The sequence below is a fragment of the Spinacia oleracea genome, chromosome 6, assembly GCF_020520425.1.
Source record: "Spinacia oleracea cultivar Varoflay chromosome 6, BTI_SOV_V1, whole genome shotgun sequence".
NCBI lineage: Eukaryota > Viridiplantae > Streptophyta > Magnoliopsida > Caryophyllales > Amaranthaceae > Spinacia > Spinacia oleracea.
The window spans coordinates 113,408,501-113,425,359 of NC_079492.1; the positions used below are offsets into that span (position 1 = coordinate 113,408,501).

Here is a 16,859-nt window from a genome sequence, read left to right on the forward strand (position 1 = left end):
CAAACACTATGATATCGTCATAAATTGAATGTTGGTGTCGTGCCGGTGCCGGTGCGGATGGGGCATCAGTGGAAAGCCAAAAAAATATCAATAGCCAAAATCCCAAAGATGTATTCACACAGCTCAATTTAAGGTTCGTAGCTCTTTTTTGAGCTTTGAAGCGATCTCTGTAAATTGTAATGTTGGCAACATGCATGCCTTTCTACTACTGAATTAGTGATGTAAATGATACAATCATATACTATGTTACTTCGAACTTTTCATTTTACCTCAGGCACTCGGATGTGGGAATGAAAACTAGACACTCCATTTTGGAACAAAATCATGACTTTTTCTTCATAAATTAGCCGAGCCGGACGTACACTTGGACACGTACCCGCGTCCGACTTGGGCACTCAAGTATGAGTAACATAGGTCATACACTGATACACCAGCACCACAGCGCAATATTTGAGTAGTAGGTCTGGTAGCTGATACCACAAGCAAAGGGAGAAAAGTTGCCATTTCTACAATCAACCAAATCCAGAACTCCCTTCTCTTTTTCACATTATATTTCCCCATTAACCCATCCATGTTTTAAATCTCATTTCTAAACTTGAAACACCATACTGATAAATCTTAAGCTTTTTGCCTCGATCTGCAACTCATAAATCATATAATCATATCAATGTCCTCTCTGCTACTCCATATTCCAAAGAGTGTTTCTCTATCACCCTCATTCCGCAACTTTGCTTCTCGCGTTGCCAATTCTATCCACCGTGCATGCTCCCGACAACGTCCATGGCCGGAACTCTTTGAGTTTACTGCATTATCTCGTCCCCATTCTCTCTCCGATGCCACGACAAGGATCCGCAAAAACCTTCCCTATTTCTGGACCAACTACCTCACACTCATTGGTGGTGTGCTCACTTTCTCTCTCCTTTCTCACCCTCTCTCCCTCATCTCTCTCCTACTGCTCCTTTCTGCTTGGATCCTTTTCTACTTTTTTAAACCATCTGAGCAACCATTGATCCTGTTTGGCCGTACACTATCAAACAGTGAAATCTTAGCCATCTTAGTGGGGGCCACAATTGTAGTAATGTTCTTTACAAGCGTTGCATCTTTGCTTATTTCTGCTACACTCATTGGTGGTGCTATTGTGTGTGTTCACGCTGCTTTCAGAGATCCTGCAGATCTCTTTCTTGATGAACAAGATGGAGCTTCTTCATCAGGTTTCTTTAACGTTGTAAATGGTACTTCAATCACACAAACTGCTGCTTCTATGCGTGATGCTGTTTCCATGGTCTGAAATCTGATTCCAAATCTCATTGCTACTCACAATGTTATTAGTTTTTTTTTTTTTGGGTGTTAGCACCCGGTTCACCCTTAGGGCTAATCCGGATTTGGGGCGAGTTTTGGGTGGATATGTTCCAGTCCCTCTCAATTGTTGTTGCGGGGGATCGAACACAAGTTCTCCCTACCAAATTCAGCCTCAATCACCACTGAACCAACAGGCAATTGGTACAATGTTATTAGTTTATTACATGTCATTTGTATAATATGTTCGGAGTTGTTATGCCCCGAATACTACTCGGTCATATTCCCAAAGTGTCCAAGACATAACTTATAACGTAAACATCTCCAATTTTATATGTATAAAAGTTACAAAAATTTGATATTCTAAAACATATACTTACTCTGTGGTTTATGACTTGTACATGACACAATTGAATTTTGGACACTATTCACACAAGCTCCTTTGAGATTGTGCGTCGGCAAACATGCCTAAATAATTGTGTCATTTAAAAAAGAACGGAAGAAGTACAACTAAACGATATCAAACAAGATCAAACACAATTATATTATTTCTAATACGTTAGTTATAGTCAAAGTTTTTAAAGTTTTCCCCACAGTTCGACTCCAAAATGTGCAATGACGGAGGGAGTATCATAGTACGCCGTATCTAATTAAAGTCGTTCAAAACAATAGGTCACTTTCTATTGTAAGCTAATGTTGAACTTCTCCATCATCCTTTTAAGTCCTTAACAACATTATCTAGTAATGACTTTAATTTATTAATTCTACAGGCCAAAAAAATATGTTGTCCAACAGCAACAGTAACGACTACCATGAAATTAGTAAATTACCAATATACATCTGATCTGACCAGTGAAAATTTTAAAAAAAAAATTTAAAAAAATGAGAGGAAATGAACCGAAATGCCCTTGTGAAAATCAGGCATTCCCTGTAAGTTCTTATTATTACTCGTAGAATCGTAGTATGTGAGATGTTCAAAATGCAATCAGGACAAAATAAAAATCCCCCCTTAAGTGGAATTTTTTTTTTTTTTTTTTTTTACATTGCCAAATTTCAGAAATAAACATATCAACTGATTTCCTAGAAGTTATAAACATCATCTCCCATTTCTCTGTGTGTGGTATGGTTGTCTTGTCCTTGATAACCAAAAAAGTGGGAAAAAAAAAAAGACACAGGAAGAAGTCTTTTCAGCTTCGCAGATATATACTCTTACACTCAGGAACTTCCTTTCACATAACCTCTGGTATCTTCTGCGACCTTCGACCACAAATTAGCCATTTTCTCAGCAGAGTTTACCTATTCGAGTCACAGCAACAAACATCATCTTAGACCATAACTTTGCATGGTACTTCAGTGCCAAAAGGTATACTTTTACATAAGAACAAAGGCACAATGCTGATGAAAGTCATTCAAATTTCAATGCAACTACTTCAGTCCGTAGTTCTTTATCTTTGAATGTATGTTATGTCTTGTGTGCGTTTGAGATACAAAGAGATAAGAGAGAAAGGATAACCTCATGTATCAACAGCAAAATAAAGTACAACCCATAGCCTATAGAAATAAGGGAAGAGTAGTGGGCAACTGGGCAAGATAACCTCCATTGCTCCCCCTCAAAAGCCGTCTAACAAAAGCAACTCCAACACCCACCCCCCCCCCCCCTACCCCCAACAACCGTCCAGAAAAAGGCAAAACGACTACATTTATTTCTATTGATTCACTATCCCAAAATCATTTGCAGCGGAGAGAGAGAGAGGGAAAGAGAGAGAGAGAAGAGAGGGAAATGAGAGGTCACCGGTTTACTTATTTAGCAAAAACCTACTATCCTCCTCTTTCTAGTTTCCAGTACAACTAGTACTTAGGTACTACATGCCACCTATTACAAAAATCTTTGAACAATGAAAAGAATTAACACCTCTTCTTGAATATCATCTCCAACAGTGAACCCTTGTTTGGGCCACAAATCTAAAAAGTACTTCTTTATCATGATCAGCCCCAAGTCTTAAGACTTGAGTTGTGCTAACATGGCATATGACTCATGTAGTCTTAACTCCTAAGATCAGACAAAGAAAATTGTAGCCTTGAAGTGGATGAGTCTTGAAAAACCAAGACTCGCCTTAAGACTAACGTGTGAGTTGAATAAAATAATAAATGATATGTTGGATAAATTTACGAGTCTTGAGTGAATTTGAGGGTGAAGAGCTAAATACCCCTGTTGACTAACGGTCGTTAACCCATTAACCGCTAATCAACCATTATCTCTATTAACCCTAACATTAATCCCCTAATTAAATTAATTAAATATTAACCCACACAAATCAAAATGGCTCTTAAAACCTCTTCGCTTCCTTTCCATGAACTAGGAGATGGTCGTCCCATTGTCGTGCCATTATTTCTTTTGGGTCAATTGGAAACCTCTCTGCAACTGCAGGGGTAAGATTGCGTACGTCAGACCCCCCCCCCCCCCTACCCCGCTTCTTGCGGGAGCCTCTTTGAGGCAATGGGGTAATGATAATGAATGACTAACCCACACTAGATTAAACCCCCTAAAATAATTACTATTACAAAAATAAAAATAAAAAAACAATTAACCCCTTTGCTTATGCTGCTTCTTTTCTTCTTCGATTCTGTTACACCAATCACCATCATCATCATCATCATCATCGTCATCGTCATCGTCATCGTCTTCTTCTTATCTCTCACCAACAAAGTCATGGCCACCACCACCACCCAATGTTGCTTCTTATACGCTTATGCTATGCCACCACCCCCTTCCAATCACCGCCACCTCTTCTACCCTCGGCGCTGCCCAGCAAAGAGCTCCTCGCCGCCGCTGCCTGTCGGTGCTGTTTATACGTTATCGATCTTTTGCTCTGCCATCAAAGTTGATGCTCCTCTCCCTCGTCTCAATTTCTTCTTGATCTTTCCTCTTGATTTCCCCTTTCTTACTCTTCCCGTGATCCTTTCTCTCCCCTCTGGATCTCTATTTCCTCCCTCTAAAAATGGGGAAGTAGAAAAAATATTGAAGGATGAGTGAATTATGAGGAATTAACAAGAACAAAGTGCATTTTGGGTTATATTGTTAATTGGGTCTGATTAAAATCTGGTGAAGTTTGTTTGGAATTTGTTTTGAAGAAATTGGGGATTAAAGCATAATTAGGTATGCGAGTTGTGTGTGGGGGTGTTAGATCGAGAAGAAGAATTTTCTTGAGGGACGAATATTGGTTTTGGTTCATTTATCATTGGGTGGTGGTGGTGGCCATGGCTTCCATGGTGGTGAGAGGTGAGAAAAAGAGAGAAAGAAGATGGGATTTTGATTTTTGGGATGAAGCATTGGGTGGTGGTGGTGGTGGTGGCCATGGCTTCCATGTTGGTGAGAGTTGAGAAAGAAGAAGAAGACGATGATGATACCGTAGCACAAGTGAAGAAGAAGCATAGCAGAAACAAATTAGTAGTGTTTGGCCCATTATATTCTTCATGACTTTATACCCTGAGTGGCTGAGTTATAAGAAGTAATTATTATTACTATTATTATTATTAACAAACACTTGTTTTGACCTTTGACTTTTGCTTTTGACCACACCCACATTTTCTACCATTCAACATCTACTCTTGACCACCCAGATGCAACCAAATTCCACTATGAGAGCCACCTCCAAGCACCAAGCGTGATACACCCGAAGGTACCACATGAAAAACATGCCCAAAATTTACTCGAGATACCACCGCAAACTCTAGCAAATAAAAGATTGTCATTTTCTCTCACCTCTTGTCCTGCTACTTCTCATGTTTTTCTCCCGTTGTCCGAGAACCACCGTAGCCACCACCCAAAGCTTCTTACCAGGGCTTGGTCGGTATCTCCAATTTGAAATTCTTAGCAATTTCATCTCTTTATTAGATAATTTCCTTTGACAATGAAAGTTAAATTGAAAGGCGAGGAGAGAGAAAGATGAGGGGTGTAAGAATTGGGAAGATGGGGTTGGCTGGTTGTGAACGAGTGAAGAACAATGAGGGAAGATAATGAGTTTTTTTTTTTTAATGAGGGATTCATAAGGTCTTTTTGGGTTTTGTTGGGGGTATAAAGGTCTGTCAAAAAGTTTCATTTAATGGGTTGAAGTGCTCCCCGCCTCCCCGAGAAGCCAGAAGGAGAAGCTTCATTTTGTAGCTTCTACTTCTCAAGGCTAATGACAGATGTTCATTACTTTCCCGGAAAATCTCTCCATACCAATTCCACCTGAAATCAGAAACAATTTCCTCTGCTCAACAAGAGAGAAATTGCATCTCTCAAGAATATCGGACTCTTTTATCCCCCTACAGCCTACTTAAGTACTTGTACCCTATACAGGTATTCAAGAAAATACCCTCTCACTCTCTCAAGAATATGATTGCACAGAGCACAGCGTGAATCTGACATCCTGCCCATGAACTAAGTGATCAATTTTGGCTTTCGGAAACCTACTGTAACCCATGCAAGACAATAAAGATAGATGATAATGAAACAGAGTACAAAAAATCATTGCACTCGGGAAAGAAATGAGTAAAATGACACAAAATTACATGTTGCAAGGAGGGAGCAGAAAACTACCTGATTATTTACAAATCCCTTCAACATTTTCAGGAAATCAGTATGTTTTTCCCTCTCAAGTCTTTCAAGTTCAGTCCTATTATTTTCCTGCATATAATAATTAACATGGTTAGTGGAAAAAGGTCCTCACTGAAAGTCAACAAACTTGATTCAAGAATACAAGTACGATGGCATACATAATAGACTTGTGCTGAGTATTTAGAAACTTAGTAATGAGCCAACAAGTCAATATCCTAACTCGAAAATGATAAATACTCCAGTGGTAAAGCACAAACAAACAAAACTCATAAACAGTGACAACATTGGTAACATTTACGTCCAGAGTACAATATACAAACATGAATCAAACAATACAGCAAATGAAGCACTTTCTTTTTCTTCTAAAGACCACCATATGCATAAATCACAAATCCAACAAATTTCTCTAAACTATCACATGTGACTCCACAATTTCTCTAAGCATCTTGACGTCCCAGGAACCCACAGACTGCGTGATTCACACTAAACAAGTAAACATGACATCTTGTATCTTTAACAAAACAAGCCTTTTGTTTACCTTACTGACAAACAGAAAAGATACATATCAGAACTTAAAACATAAGATACGACCAAACTGCAAAAGACTTGTAGAAGTGTCAATGTGTCATATCGTTTGATTATTCTATAACTTCTTTACCATAGCAAATCACCATTTTCCACAAAGCTACTATGCAATATAAATTACAACCTCATAAATCAGTGGTCAACCAAAATTTCCCACAACAGAACCATAAGTCAATAACTCTCATCAATACCAGTGACTTAAACCAAAACTTGCCTCTAAAAGCCCCAGCCCGGGTATCATCTATACATGTCTGCGAGCAGCATAGCTAGAGAGAATGGTAGCGTCACAATCTTAACCTGCTCTTCCAGTAGAAGACCACAATGAAATTTCTAAATTTTGATGCCCAACCTTGTCCAGAACACTAAAGTAACCTTCTTCTCCAGAACAAGACCAACAAAAAAAAAAAACATGGCTTCTCTTGAGTCTTGACCACTGGTTCAAACACCACCTCTACAGCCTACAAGTCATTACTTCTTTGCATCATTGGTTCCCATACCAACTTTGCTCCTACATGTCCACAACCCCATATGAATCCAAAAGGGTAAAACTCTAACAAAAGGCTGACCCAAGGCAACCACCATCTATCACAAGTAGAGCATCTACTAAAATCTGTTTAGTACTATTAAAATCTGTTTACTACTAGCCTAGTCCTATCCTATCCCCTACCACAATAATTGAAGCAGAATGGAGGCAGCATTTCTGAAACAATTATCAGCAAGACCACTGCAGCAGCACTGGAAAGTAGAATCAGTAATGTCACAAAATAATCACGGGATCCATTCAATATATCACAGTAAAGGGAAATGATTAGTCAGTTGAGAAGTTAATTAATAGCTGAACCCACATAAGAAAGCAAACAGTTTGTTTCAAAAGGGCACCACGTGGAGCTGGCAGGTAGAGGGACAAGTCAGCAAACTACAGAGTAGTACAGATACTACTCTGGTGTATGCAATGCTGGTTTATGTGGACATTATTCACTTCAGCACACAACTTTAACTTGGACCAAGTTTTATATTGATTTCGAACCTTGATTCGCTCATACTCTCTGACGGCGCAGTTTTTCGAGTCTTCAGTGATTTTCATAGTTTCCTTCAACTCTTCCAACTTGTGATTTCTGGTCTTATCGCTACCAAAGACTCTAGATGATGCTGCCTCTAGTTTTTCAGCCCTTGATTGCAAAGAGGATACCTCTGATAGAAGGGTCTGAACTGTCAACAAAGCATTTGCACGATCTGAATATGCATTGTGAGCAGCTAACATAACTCCAAGATATTCGTGAAGGGTATCCTGTAAAGCACAAAAACTAGCAAGCTATTATTCTACAAATGGAATAACTTCCTCTAGAAGAAATTTGTGCATGGCTAAAGCTGGTCTAAACAGGCTCCAGAAGACACCCTCTGCTGACACCCCATGTATATATGGAATTGATTTTCAAGCAAAAGCCCACAAATCTACAAAATATGGTAAGCTATAATCAAAGGCAGATTAGGACATACCAGGTTTTTTACTGTTTTGGCAGTTAACTCCCTATACATTCTGCTGCCTCTGACTGTAGCCGTTGCTATGTTTTTCATTTCAGTAGCACGTGTTCTTTGAGTGCCAAGAATTGCTGCCTCGTTTTCAAATTTTGTCAATTTGATAAAAGATAACCCCAATTCTCCCATAGTATCTCCCATATCTTGCTGAGCCTTGACAAGAGATTCAGCCTGAAGGTAGTTAAATAGCTAAGCATTAGAAAAGGAAGACACCTGTAACTCATTAAAATCAAAATGTGGGAAACTAGTGAGTAACAAAGAAGTTGTAAGTGCAAAATGACCTGCTTAGACACATCTGTAAGACGGTTCTCAAAATCAAAGAGCTTCTCTTTCTTTTCCAAGAACTCCTTGTCTTCTTCAACAGCTGCTGGCCTAGAATTTCCCCAGTCATTTGTGACAGACTGCTTCAGCTCTTTAAACAACCTCAGCAAATCCCTTCCTCCTTTAGCAGGCTGAACTGCCTCGTGTGGGGCCACAGCACTCCTTGAATCCCCAAACAATTGTTTTGGTAAATTGACAGCTCCATCTAGCATCCTCGACGCCACATCAGTGCTTGTAGGCAAAGGAAGCTTCCCCTGCACTTGCAGAAACACTCTCAACTCATCACTCGTCCTAATGACAGGATGAGCAGCCAATTTCCTCAAATACTTCTCCAACGCTCCTCTTCTCTGCTCGACAAACTCCTGCTTGTGCATCACTTGACTCTCTACCACACTCTTGTCTGGCCTAGGGGCTATAAAAAACCCTCGGTAAGACTCCGATAATCTATCTGATAGTGTCACCACATCCTTAAACCTCCTCCTAACGCTAAAATCCGATCCACCAAACCCCCGCATATTAGTCTTCGTACTGATCAAATAAGTCACATAAGTATTCCCCCCGGGAACAATCGAATTCGATGACACTTCATGCTCTTTCTGGGGGTTCAAAACTGTAATATTCAAATACTCAGAACCTAATGATTCTGATCTCGAGAAGCTCCGCGAATTCACTTTCGGGCTCCCTACCCCGTTGTTACCCCCACCACCAATTCCCCCCGTAATTGGACTATCAAACACATCAGAGTAATCATCAGAATCCTCAAAATGTGAGCTAAAGTCAACTTCTTTGGGTCTAATTTGATCTTCCTCGTGAAGAGGACCCAACAGCGGATCCGAACCAACAGACTTCGCCACAATCGATGGCGACAAAGGATGGTTATGCGAATCAGATAAACTAATCAAAGCACTTTTGTAATTAGCAAATGATTTTGAAGATGATAATGGATCATCAAGAATTAGGGTTTCCATCTCATCGCTAGGAGCAAGAGGATGGGCTCCCTCTTCATTCTCAGAGCCCATCATTCTCTCTTAATTCTTATCCTCCGAATTGAAACTCCAATCCAAAAAAACAACAAAATCAAATTCAAACGAAAACCTAATTTCGCACAATTTACGCCTTAATTGTAATACTATAATCGACTGAAATAAACAAATTAGTTATACAATGAGAGTGTGAGCTGCGATATTACAAACCAGGAGTGAGAAACATATATTTGATCCGTTTTCTGAGAAGAGAGAGAGTATTCGCCGGAAAAGTATGAGCAACGATGGAAGAACGGTTGGTTAGACAAGGTGGTGTATTGAATTTCAGTTATGGAGGTGGGTGCAATTGGATTTTGAGGAGAGAGAAAATATAAGGCGTAGAAAGACGATGACCCATGAACAAGTTTACAAGAGTCCTTTCATTAAACTTTTTTTTACTCCATTTTTTCATGGAAAATTTTGCTACTCCATTTTGGATAATTTTCTACTCCCTTCGTCTCATATTTACAGTCTCGTTTGATAAAAAAAATACGGATTTTAAGAAAAATAAAATATAGTATATGGAAAAGTGAAATAAAGTAAAAATGGTGATTGATTTGTATGGAAGAGTGGAATATTTCATCCTTCCCAAATTATTCGTTATACTTTCCTTTACACAAAGTTTTAGGTGATAAGTGATTGTTTGGTTATCAATTGTTATTTTATTGAAAAAATAGATGTGATAAAAGTTAGTAGGATATTTTTTTAATTGAATAAGAGAGCTGTGGGGACAAGAAATAATTTATTGGGAAGGGAGAGTATAATAATTGTGGGGGTCATTCCTAATTTACAAGTGTAACAACTAATGTATGACGGACGAAAAAAGGAAAGTGTAACAAGTAATCTGGGATGGAATGAGTAAAATACATATAAAAGATAAATATAGTACTCCCTCCGTTTCTTTTTGTTCTTTACGTTTTCCTTTTTGGGTGACTCAAAATGTTCTTTACATTTCTTTGTATATTATCACATAAATGCTTTAATAATTTATCAAAATTTGTGTCAAATGATTATTTTAACCAATTAATTTTACTGGGTCATTTAATCTCTTACACTTTTCTATTTCATTTTCCCAATACAGAATTTTCATAAGAGTGGAAACATTATAAATAAACGTAATTTTTCTTGTTTAAATAAAAAATAGATGAATCTTAATGCACATTAATTAGTCAGCAACTTTTCGGTAAGACCGCCTAACGACGCGTGCAGGAAAGACCAGCCGATTCACCCACGCGCGCGTAGCCTCACGCGCTGTATAAATACGTTGTTTCTCTCTCTCCACTCACTTTTTCTACAAACCCGCTTCTTCACCTTCTCTCCTCTCAAAATTCTCTCTGTAACCCTAAACCCTAATCTGCAGATCGCAAATCTCATCTCCTCCTCCGCCACCGAGAACCCTAGTTTTTATCCTCCGTCGATTTCCATGGAGTCCTCACCGTCGTTTTCGCATGATAACTTTAACATCTCCGCCGCACCGTCCACCAATTTAGGGAGTTCTTCAACCTTCTACGGCGGAAACAACCTACATGAATACCATCATCCTCCTGAATTTCTTCCCCCACCTCGATTTTGTACAGTTCAACAACTTCGTTCTCCACGATTTCTTCCTCCACCTCGATTTTCTACAGTTCAAGGATTTCGATCTCAATGATTTCCGCCTCCATCTGCAACGCCTAGATTTGCTACTGATAATCATTATTTTCCTCCTCCTACATTTGCTGCTCCTTCTAGATTGGCTGCTCCTGATAGATTTGACAGTCCTTTTCGATTTAATTCCCCTGTTAACTTTCAATCACCTGCTCCTCCTAGATTTGAAGCTCCGGAACCAATGAATTTGTTACTTGAATATCAAACACGAAATACTGCAACAACGGAAACAACGCCAGACACAACTTCTGGAAAAACATCAGAAACGATGTCAGACATAAAGTCTGGAAGTAACACCTCAAGTAACAAACTAAACACAATGGGCAAATAAACTAAATACTTTCATATGTTAACTAATTTTAGTTTTCTTTAACTAATTTTATGAATTTTGTAACTAATTGCTCCTAAACTGATTAAACAATTTTAAAAAATTTGTAACTAAATATTATCTTGTCTTAACTAATTACATTAATTGTTTGACTAAGTATATGAAACTTTTAACTTTTAACTAAGTAAACCTTTAACTTTTAACTATCTCGTTTCATTTGTTAACTAATTCTAATGTAAATTTAACTTAAACATTTGAATTTTGTAACTAACTATGAATTTCTTTAACTAAATAACTGAGATTTTTAACTAGTTAACCGGTTAAAACTAATTGCATTTGTAACTAATGTCTTTAATATTTTAACTAATTACATTAATTGTTTAACTTTTAAGTAAGTATACCCCTTAACTTGTTGGGTAAATTAAAATAATTTTAACTATCTCGTTTCATTTGTTAACTAATTCTAATGAAACTTTAACTAAACATTTGAATTTTGTAACTAATTATGTTTTTTCTTTAACTAAATAACTGAAATTTTTAACTAGTTAATTGATTAAAACTAATTGCATTTTTTTTAACTAATTTCTTTAATATTTTAACTAATTTCTATAGATTCTTAACTAATTTGTTTTTTATTGTACAGGTTTGAAAACTAAATTTGACAACTTAACAACGGATGAAATAAGAGGATCATTGACTGGATATGATGCACAGACCCTTGATTAATATTCTCTTTATCAAAAACATTCAGTGTTGATCGGATTTTCAGTGACGAAAGCTACAACAAGGAGAGTTTCAAAAACTGGAGAGCTCAAGGAACAATACTTTTGTTGTTCAAAGCAAGGAAATTAAAAGAAGGGAAGAAAAATCAAAAAACAACGAGGAATTACCTTTACCATCTGAAAGCAAACCAAAAAAAGAGTCAAAACAAACAAGAAAACAAGAAATTACTAGAACGGGATGCAATGCGCAGATAAGAGTGAAGTTAAACTGTAATGGAATGTTTGAAATTAAGCATCATGTTATTGAACACAATCATGATTTAGCAAGATTGTCACTACAACACTTTCATAGGTACAAAACACTTTTACTAATTGGTTCAGTTTCCTAACTAATCTGTTTAAAACGTGAACTATTTATATTTTTTGATTAACTATTTGCTCTACAGATCAGAAAGAAAAATTGATAAAGATAAGGCACAAGTAATTGAAGGGCTTTCTTTATCAGGAATACAACCAACAGATTCATACAGATATATGTGTAATGAATCCGGTGACCCGAAAGTGCTTGGCCACACATTAATTGACCACGTGAATTTTTGAAGTAGATTGAAGATGAAAACAATAGAAGGAAAAGATTCACAAGCAGTGGTGAATATGTTAATTCGCAGAGGAGAAGAAGAACCAGATTTTTTTTATCGTGTTAAGTTGAATGAGGAAAATCAAGTTATAAGCATATATTGGAGAGATGGAATGATGAAAGAAGATTATGATATATATGGTGATGCGTGTGTGTTTGACACAACTTTCAGAACAAACAAATACAACTTAGTTTGTGCACCGTTTGTAGGCGTCAACAACCACTGGAGTAATGTGATGTTTGGATGTGCCTTTATTGCTGATGAAAAACGAACACTTTTGTGTGGCTATTGGAAGCATTTCTAGAGTCTATGGGAGAAAAAGCACCTGTAACTATCTTCACTGATCAAGATCAGGCAATGAAAAATGCTATTGAACAAGTAAGAATACCTTAACTAATTTGTTAATATTGTTACCTAATTGCTTCTTTTTGTTCACTAATCACTTAAAAACCTTCACTAATTGATAGCCACTCTTCTCTGATGTCTTTAGTAGTTTACTAAAATGTTAAAATCATTAACTAATTCATATTAATACTTAACTAATACTATTATGTGAATATAATAGGTGTTTCCTCATACTAGACATAGATTATTCTTATGGCACCTACAAAAAAATATTGTGTCAAGGTTTGGAGATTTAAAGGCTGATACAACATTCAAGGACACTTTTAAAAAGTGTTTATATGGTTGCTTCAATGAAGAACAATTTGAAACGACTTGGTTTGAAATGATTCAAACGTATGGGCTTCAAAATCATGAATGGTTTACAAATTTGTACACCATAAAGGAAAAGTGGTGTACAGCTTTAAACAAAGATTTTTTTTCAGCTGGTATTTTGTCTTCACAAAGGTTAGTTTACCAACTGAACTAATTGATATAAATATTTAACTAATTGGTATAAATATTTAACTAAGTGTTTCGATTTTTTAACTAATGTCTTGCAATGCTTAACTAATTGGTGGAGTTGTTTGACTAATTGTGTTTTGGTTAACTATTTGGTTGGTTTTTTTAACTATTTGGTTTTAAAATGTAACTATTTCAGTATATTTATTAACTAATTGAATATTGTTCTTTTAAAAAGGAGTGAGAGCACAAACAATTCCATTGGATTTAAAGGGAACAAATCAACTACCCTAACAAAATTCTTCCATATATTTGGGGCAACAATAGATCGGTGGAGGTATCAAGAAGATCAGAAGGAGTTTAATTGCGGAAATTCAATGCCTAAATCAGATTTTCCAATGGTTCGAATGATTAAACACGCGGCAAGTTTTTATACCCTTACCTTGTTTCGAGATTTCGAAAAAGAATTCAAGTATGCAATGGGTTGCATATCAACTATTCATCACATGGAGGACAATTTCATTGGTTATAATGTACAACACGAATCATGGCCAGACCACACTGCAAAACATGTAGCATTTGATCCATCAACCAATTCAATTGCTTGCAATTGTAGAAATTTTGAAGAATCAGGTTAGTTTATTCTCTTGACTAATTCTTTTAAAAAGTTAACTAATCGTATTCAATTCTTAACTAATTGATTCCAGTACTTAACTAAATAGAGTCAGTTCTTAACTAATTGATTTCAGTTCTTAACTAATTGTTTTAAAAACTTAACTAATTGTATTCATTTTTTAACTAATTCATTTCAGAAAGTTCTTAGATTCCAGTTTATGTTTTCTTGCATTATGATCAAATATTACAACATGTAGGATGGCTATGTTTTCATGCAATTCGAGTTCTACATGTACATTCTATAATCAATATCCCAGAGCGATATATTTGCAAAAGATGGACAAAATTTGCAAAAAGTGAAGTATGGAAGAGAGTGGAACAAAGAGAAGATAATGGTATTGAAAAAAGAAAAATCACTCCATGGCGTTACGAGATGGAAAGAAATTTTTACAATTTGGTTCTTAAATGTCAGGGCAGTGACGAGGCAAAAAAGGTTTTTAACTAAATGAAGGTTAACTATTACATACAAATATAATACTAATTTCTATTAGAGTTTAACTATTTTTAAAAAAAAATTTACTATTAGGTTCTGAGAGCTGATTATGCTAGTGCTAGTGACAACATAAATAAAGTGCTAGAAGCAGAAAAGGCAGCACAAAAAGAGACAGCTCAAAAAGAAGTAGAGGATGTGGCACATACTTCATCATCATCATCATCAAATGCACTTCTAGAATATCCTGGTCAATTTCCACAAATAACAGTTCAGAATCCACCACAAATAAAAACAAAAGGAAGAAGTAAAAGAAAAAAGGGACACTTTGAGGTCAGAGAATCATCAACAACAGGTAAAGAATTCGGAACATTTCCAACAAAACCACAACTATTTTAAAGATTTGTGTAATTAATTGAATATGATCAGGAATTAGTTAAAGAAAGTGATTGAGTAGTGAAACTATCAGAGAAAATATTCAAAGAGAAAACACAAATAGTTATACTTGATTTTTAATACTACTTCAATTTTTACTTCAGATTATTTATTTATCTTGCAATTGTTTAACTAATTGCTTTGATTATTTAACTAAGTAGCTCAATTTATTAACTAAAGACTTCCATTTCTTAACTAATTGGATTGCAATGCTTTAAATATTTAACCAAGTGCTCCAATTTATAACTAATATCTTGCATTGTTTAACTAATTGGTTGAGTTGTTTGACTAATTGGTTCAATAATGTAACTAAGTGGTTGGTCTGCTTAACTATTTTGTTCTAATGAACTGAACTAACTGGTTGGATTACTTAACTAATTGTATCAGAGACTTTACTAACTGGTTGGATTACTTAACTAATTGGATTACAGTGTTTAAGTAGATTACATTGGTTAACTAATTGTTTCAATGACTTTACTAACTAGTTGGATTACTTAACTAATTGTATCAGAGATTTAACTAATTCGTTAGATTACTTAACTAATTTGTTGGATTACTTAACTAATTATTTCATTGATTTAAAACAAAAGGAAAAGACAAGAACCTTTAACAATTAACAAGAAACTTTAACTCAATAAGAGATTTTTTGTAATAGCTCAGCCAAAATATCAACTAAATGTGCAACTTTCAGTACCACATGTTAATTTGTTAGAAATAAGGACCACTATCAACTAAAACCACTATCACCTAAAATGTTTGGCAAATTCACAACTAAACCAACTACTAAGTTGTTTCACTTTTCAATTTTATGTCTTTTCATACTCGGTTCATTCAATTCAGTTCCTGGTGTGGGGGCAGTTGTTGTTGCAGTCTTGGCTCCACGCCTTGTCTTGGTATATGTTTTAAGTGGTTCAGACGCATCTATTTTTGCATTCTCTGCCGCTGCCTTCTGTGCCTTCTTCAACGCAATAGTTTGTAGTCTCTTCTGCACAGCATCAGCCTTCTTCTGTTTCAGTTGTTCTTGCAACTGGGCAGCAGCCTCTTCTTCTTGTTTACGCCTCTTTTCGTCTTCTTTTTTCTTCTTCTTCTGTTCTTCAATCTTCCTCAGTTGACGATCACGGATAGCGGGGGCAATACCAGCTTTCACGGAGTTGATTCCTTCAATTTCCTTGAGCACATCTTGCTGAATTTGATTCAAAGCAGACAGAACTAAGGAACTACAAACCTTAGCTCTGCACTGAATTCTGGTAGAACGCTGAAAAAAGAAGTAAAACAGACTAATTAGTAATTGAATTTCACTAGTCTAACTAATTGCTTAACTAATTGAATTTCACAATTAACTAATTGCCATATCTACTTAACTAATTGTATTTCACAGTTAACTAATTTCCATATCTACTTAACTAATTGGATTTCACAGTTAAATAATTGTCATATCTACTTAACTAATTGCCATATCTACTTAACTAATTGACATATCTACTTAACTAATTTCCATATATGCTTAACTAATTGGTTGAATACTAAAAAAAACTGAAATAATGTTTAACCAATTAATGTAAACACTTAACTAATTCTTTTAAGAACACTTAAAAAAATTGAAAACACTTAACTAAAAGAGAATTACCTTGGAGATATCACAAGTAATCTTCTTTCCGTCAAAAAACTGCATTGCCATCATCAGAAAAACCCCACAATCTACATGATTAGGGTTTTCTAATCTTCCAGGGAAATCTAGATATATGTTATGTCGAAATCTAAAAGCTGGGAAGCTGATGGAT

At 36.1% G+C, this 16,859-nt stretch overlaps 3 protein-coding genes across 5 annotated transcripts; 2 read left to right on the forward strand and 1 right to left on the reverse strand.

Moving 5' to 3' along the window:
- The first annotated feature begins 560 nt into the window (after window positions 1–560).
- Window positions 561–1,667, forward strand: LOC110785897 (PRA1 family protein B3-like). The gene has a single exon (XM_021990414.2). The coding sequence runs from the start codon at window positions 668–670 to the stop codon at window positions 1,286–1,288; it is 621 nt and encodes a 206-aa protein (XP_021846106.1). The 5' UTR covers window positions 561–667; the 3' UTR covers window positions 1,289–1,667.
- A 537-nt stretch (window positions 1,668–2,204) lies between these two features.
- On the reverse strand, window positions 2,205–9,742 carry LOC110785906 (sorting nexin 2B). Of its 3 annotated transcripts, none has more exons than XM_021990422.2 (5): window positions 8,299–9,738; window positions 7,979–8,188; window positions 7,509–7,769; window positions 5,879–5,965; window positions 2,205–2,592 (listed from the first exon to the last, which is right to left on the reverse strand). In XM_021990422.2, exons 1-5 carry the CDS (start codon window positions 9,358–9,360, stop codon window positions 2,512–2,514), a joined length of 1,701 nt encoding a protein of 566 aa, XP_021846114.1. In that variant the 5' UTR covers window positions 9,361–9,738; the 3' UTR covers window positions 2,205–2,511. The 3 variants fall into 3 exon arrangements, with proteins under 3 accessions (XP_021846114.1, XP_021846115.1, XP_021846117.1); XM_021990423.2 differs by lacking the exon at window positions 2,205–2,592 and adding an exon at window positions 2,968–4,289 and having other exon boundaries at window positions 8,299–9,742; XM_021990425.2 differs by lacking the exon at window positions 2,205–2,592 and adding an exon at window positions 5,192–5,708 and having other exon boundaries at window positions 8,299–9,742.
- A 3,262-nt stretch (window positions 9,743–13,004) lies between these two features.
- LOC130463502 (protein FAR-RED IMPAIRED RESPONSE 1-like) lies at window positions 13,005–15,042 on the forward strand. Its single transcript, XM_056832648.1, has 5 exons — window positions 13,005–13,073; window positions 13,261–13,544; window positions 13,777–14,171; window positions 14,411–14,646; window positions 14,740–15,042. The coding sequence occupies exons 1-5, from the start codon at window positions 13,005–13,007 to the stop codon at window positions 15,040–15,042; spliced, it is 1,287 nt and encodes a 428-aa protein (XP_056688626.1).
- The last annotated feature ends 1,817 nt before the right edge of the window (window positions 15,043–16,859 follow it).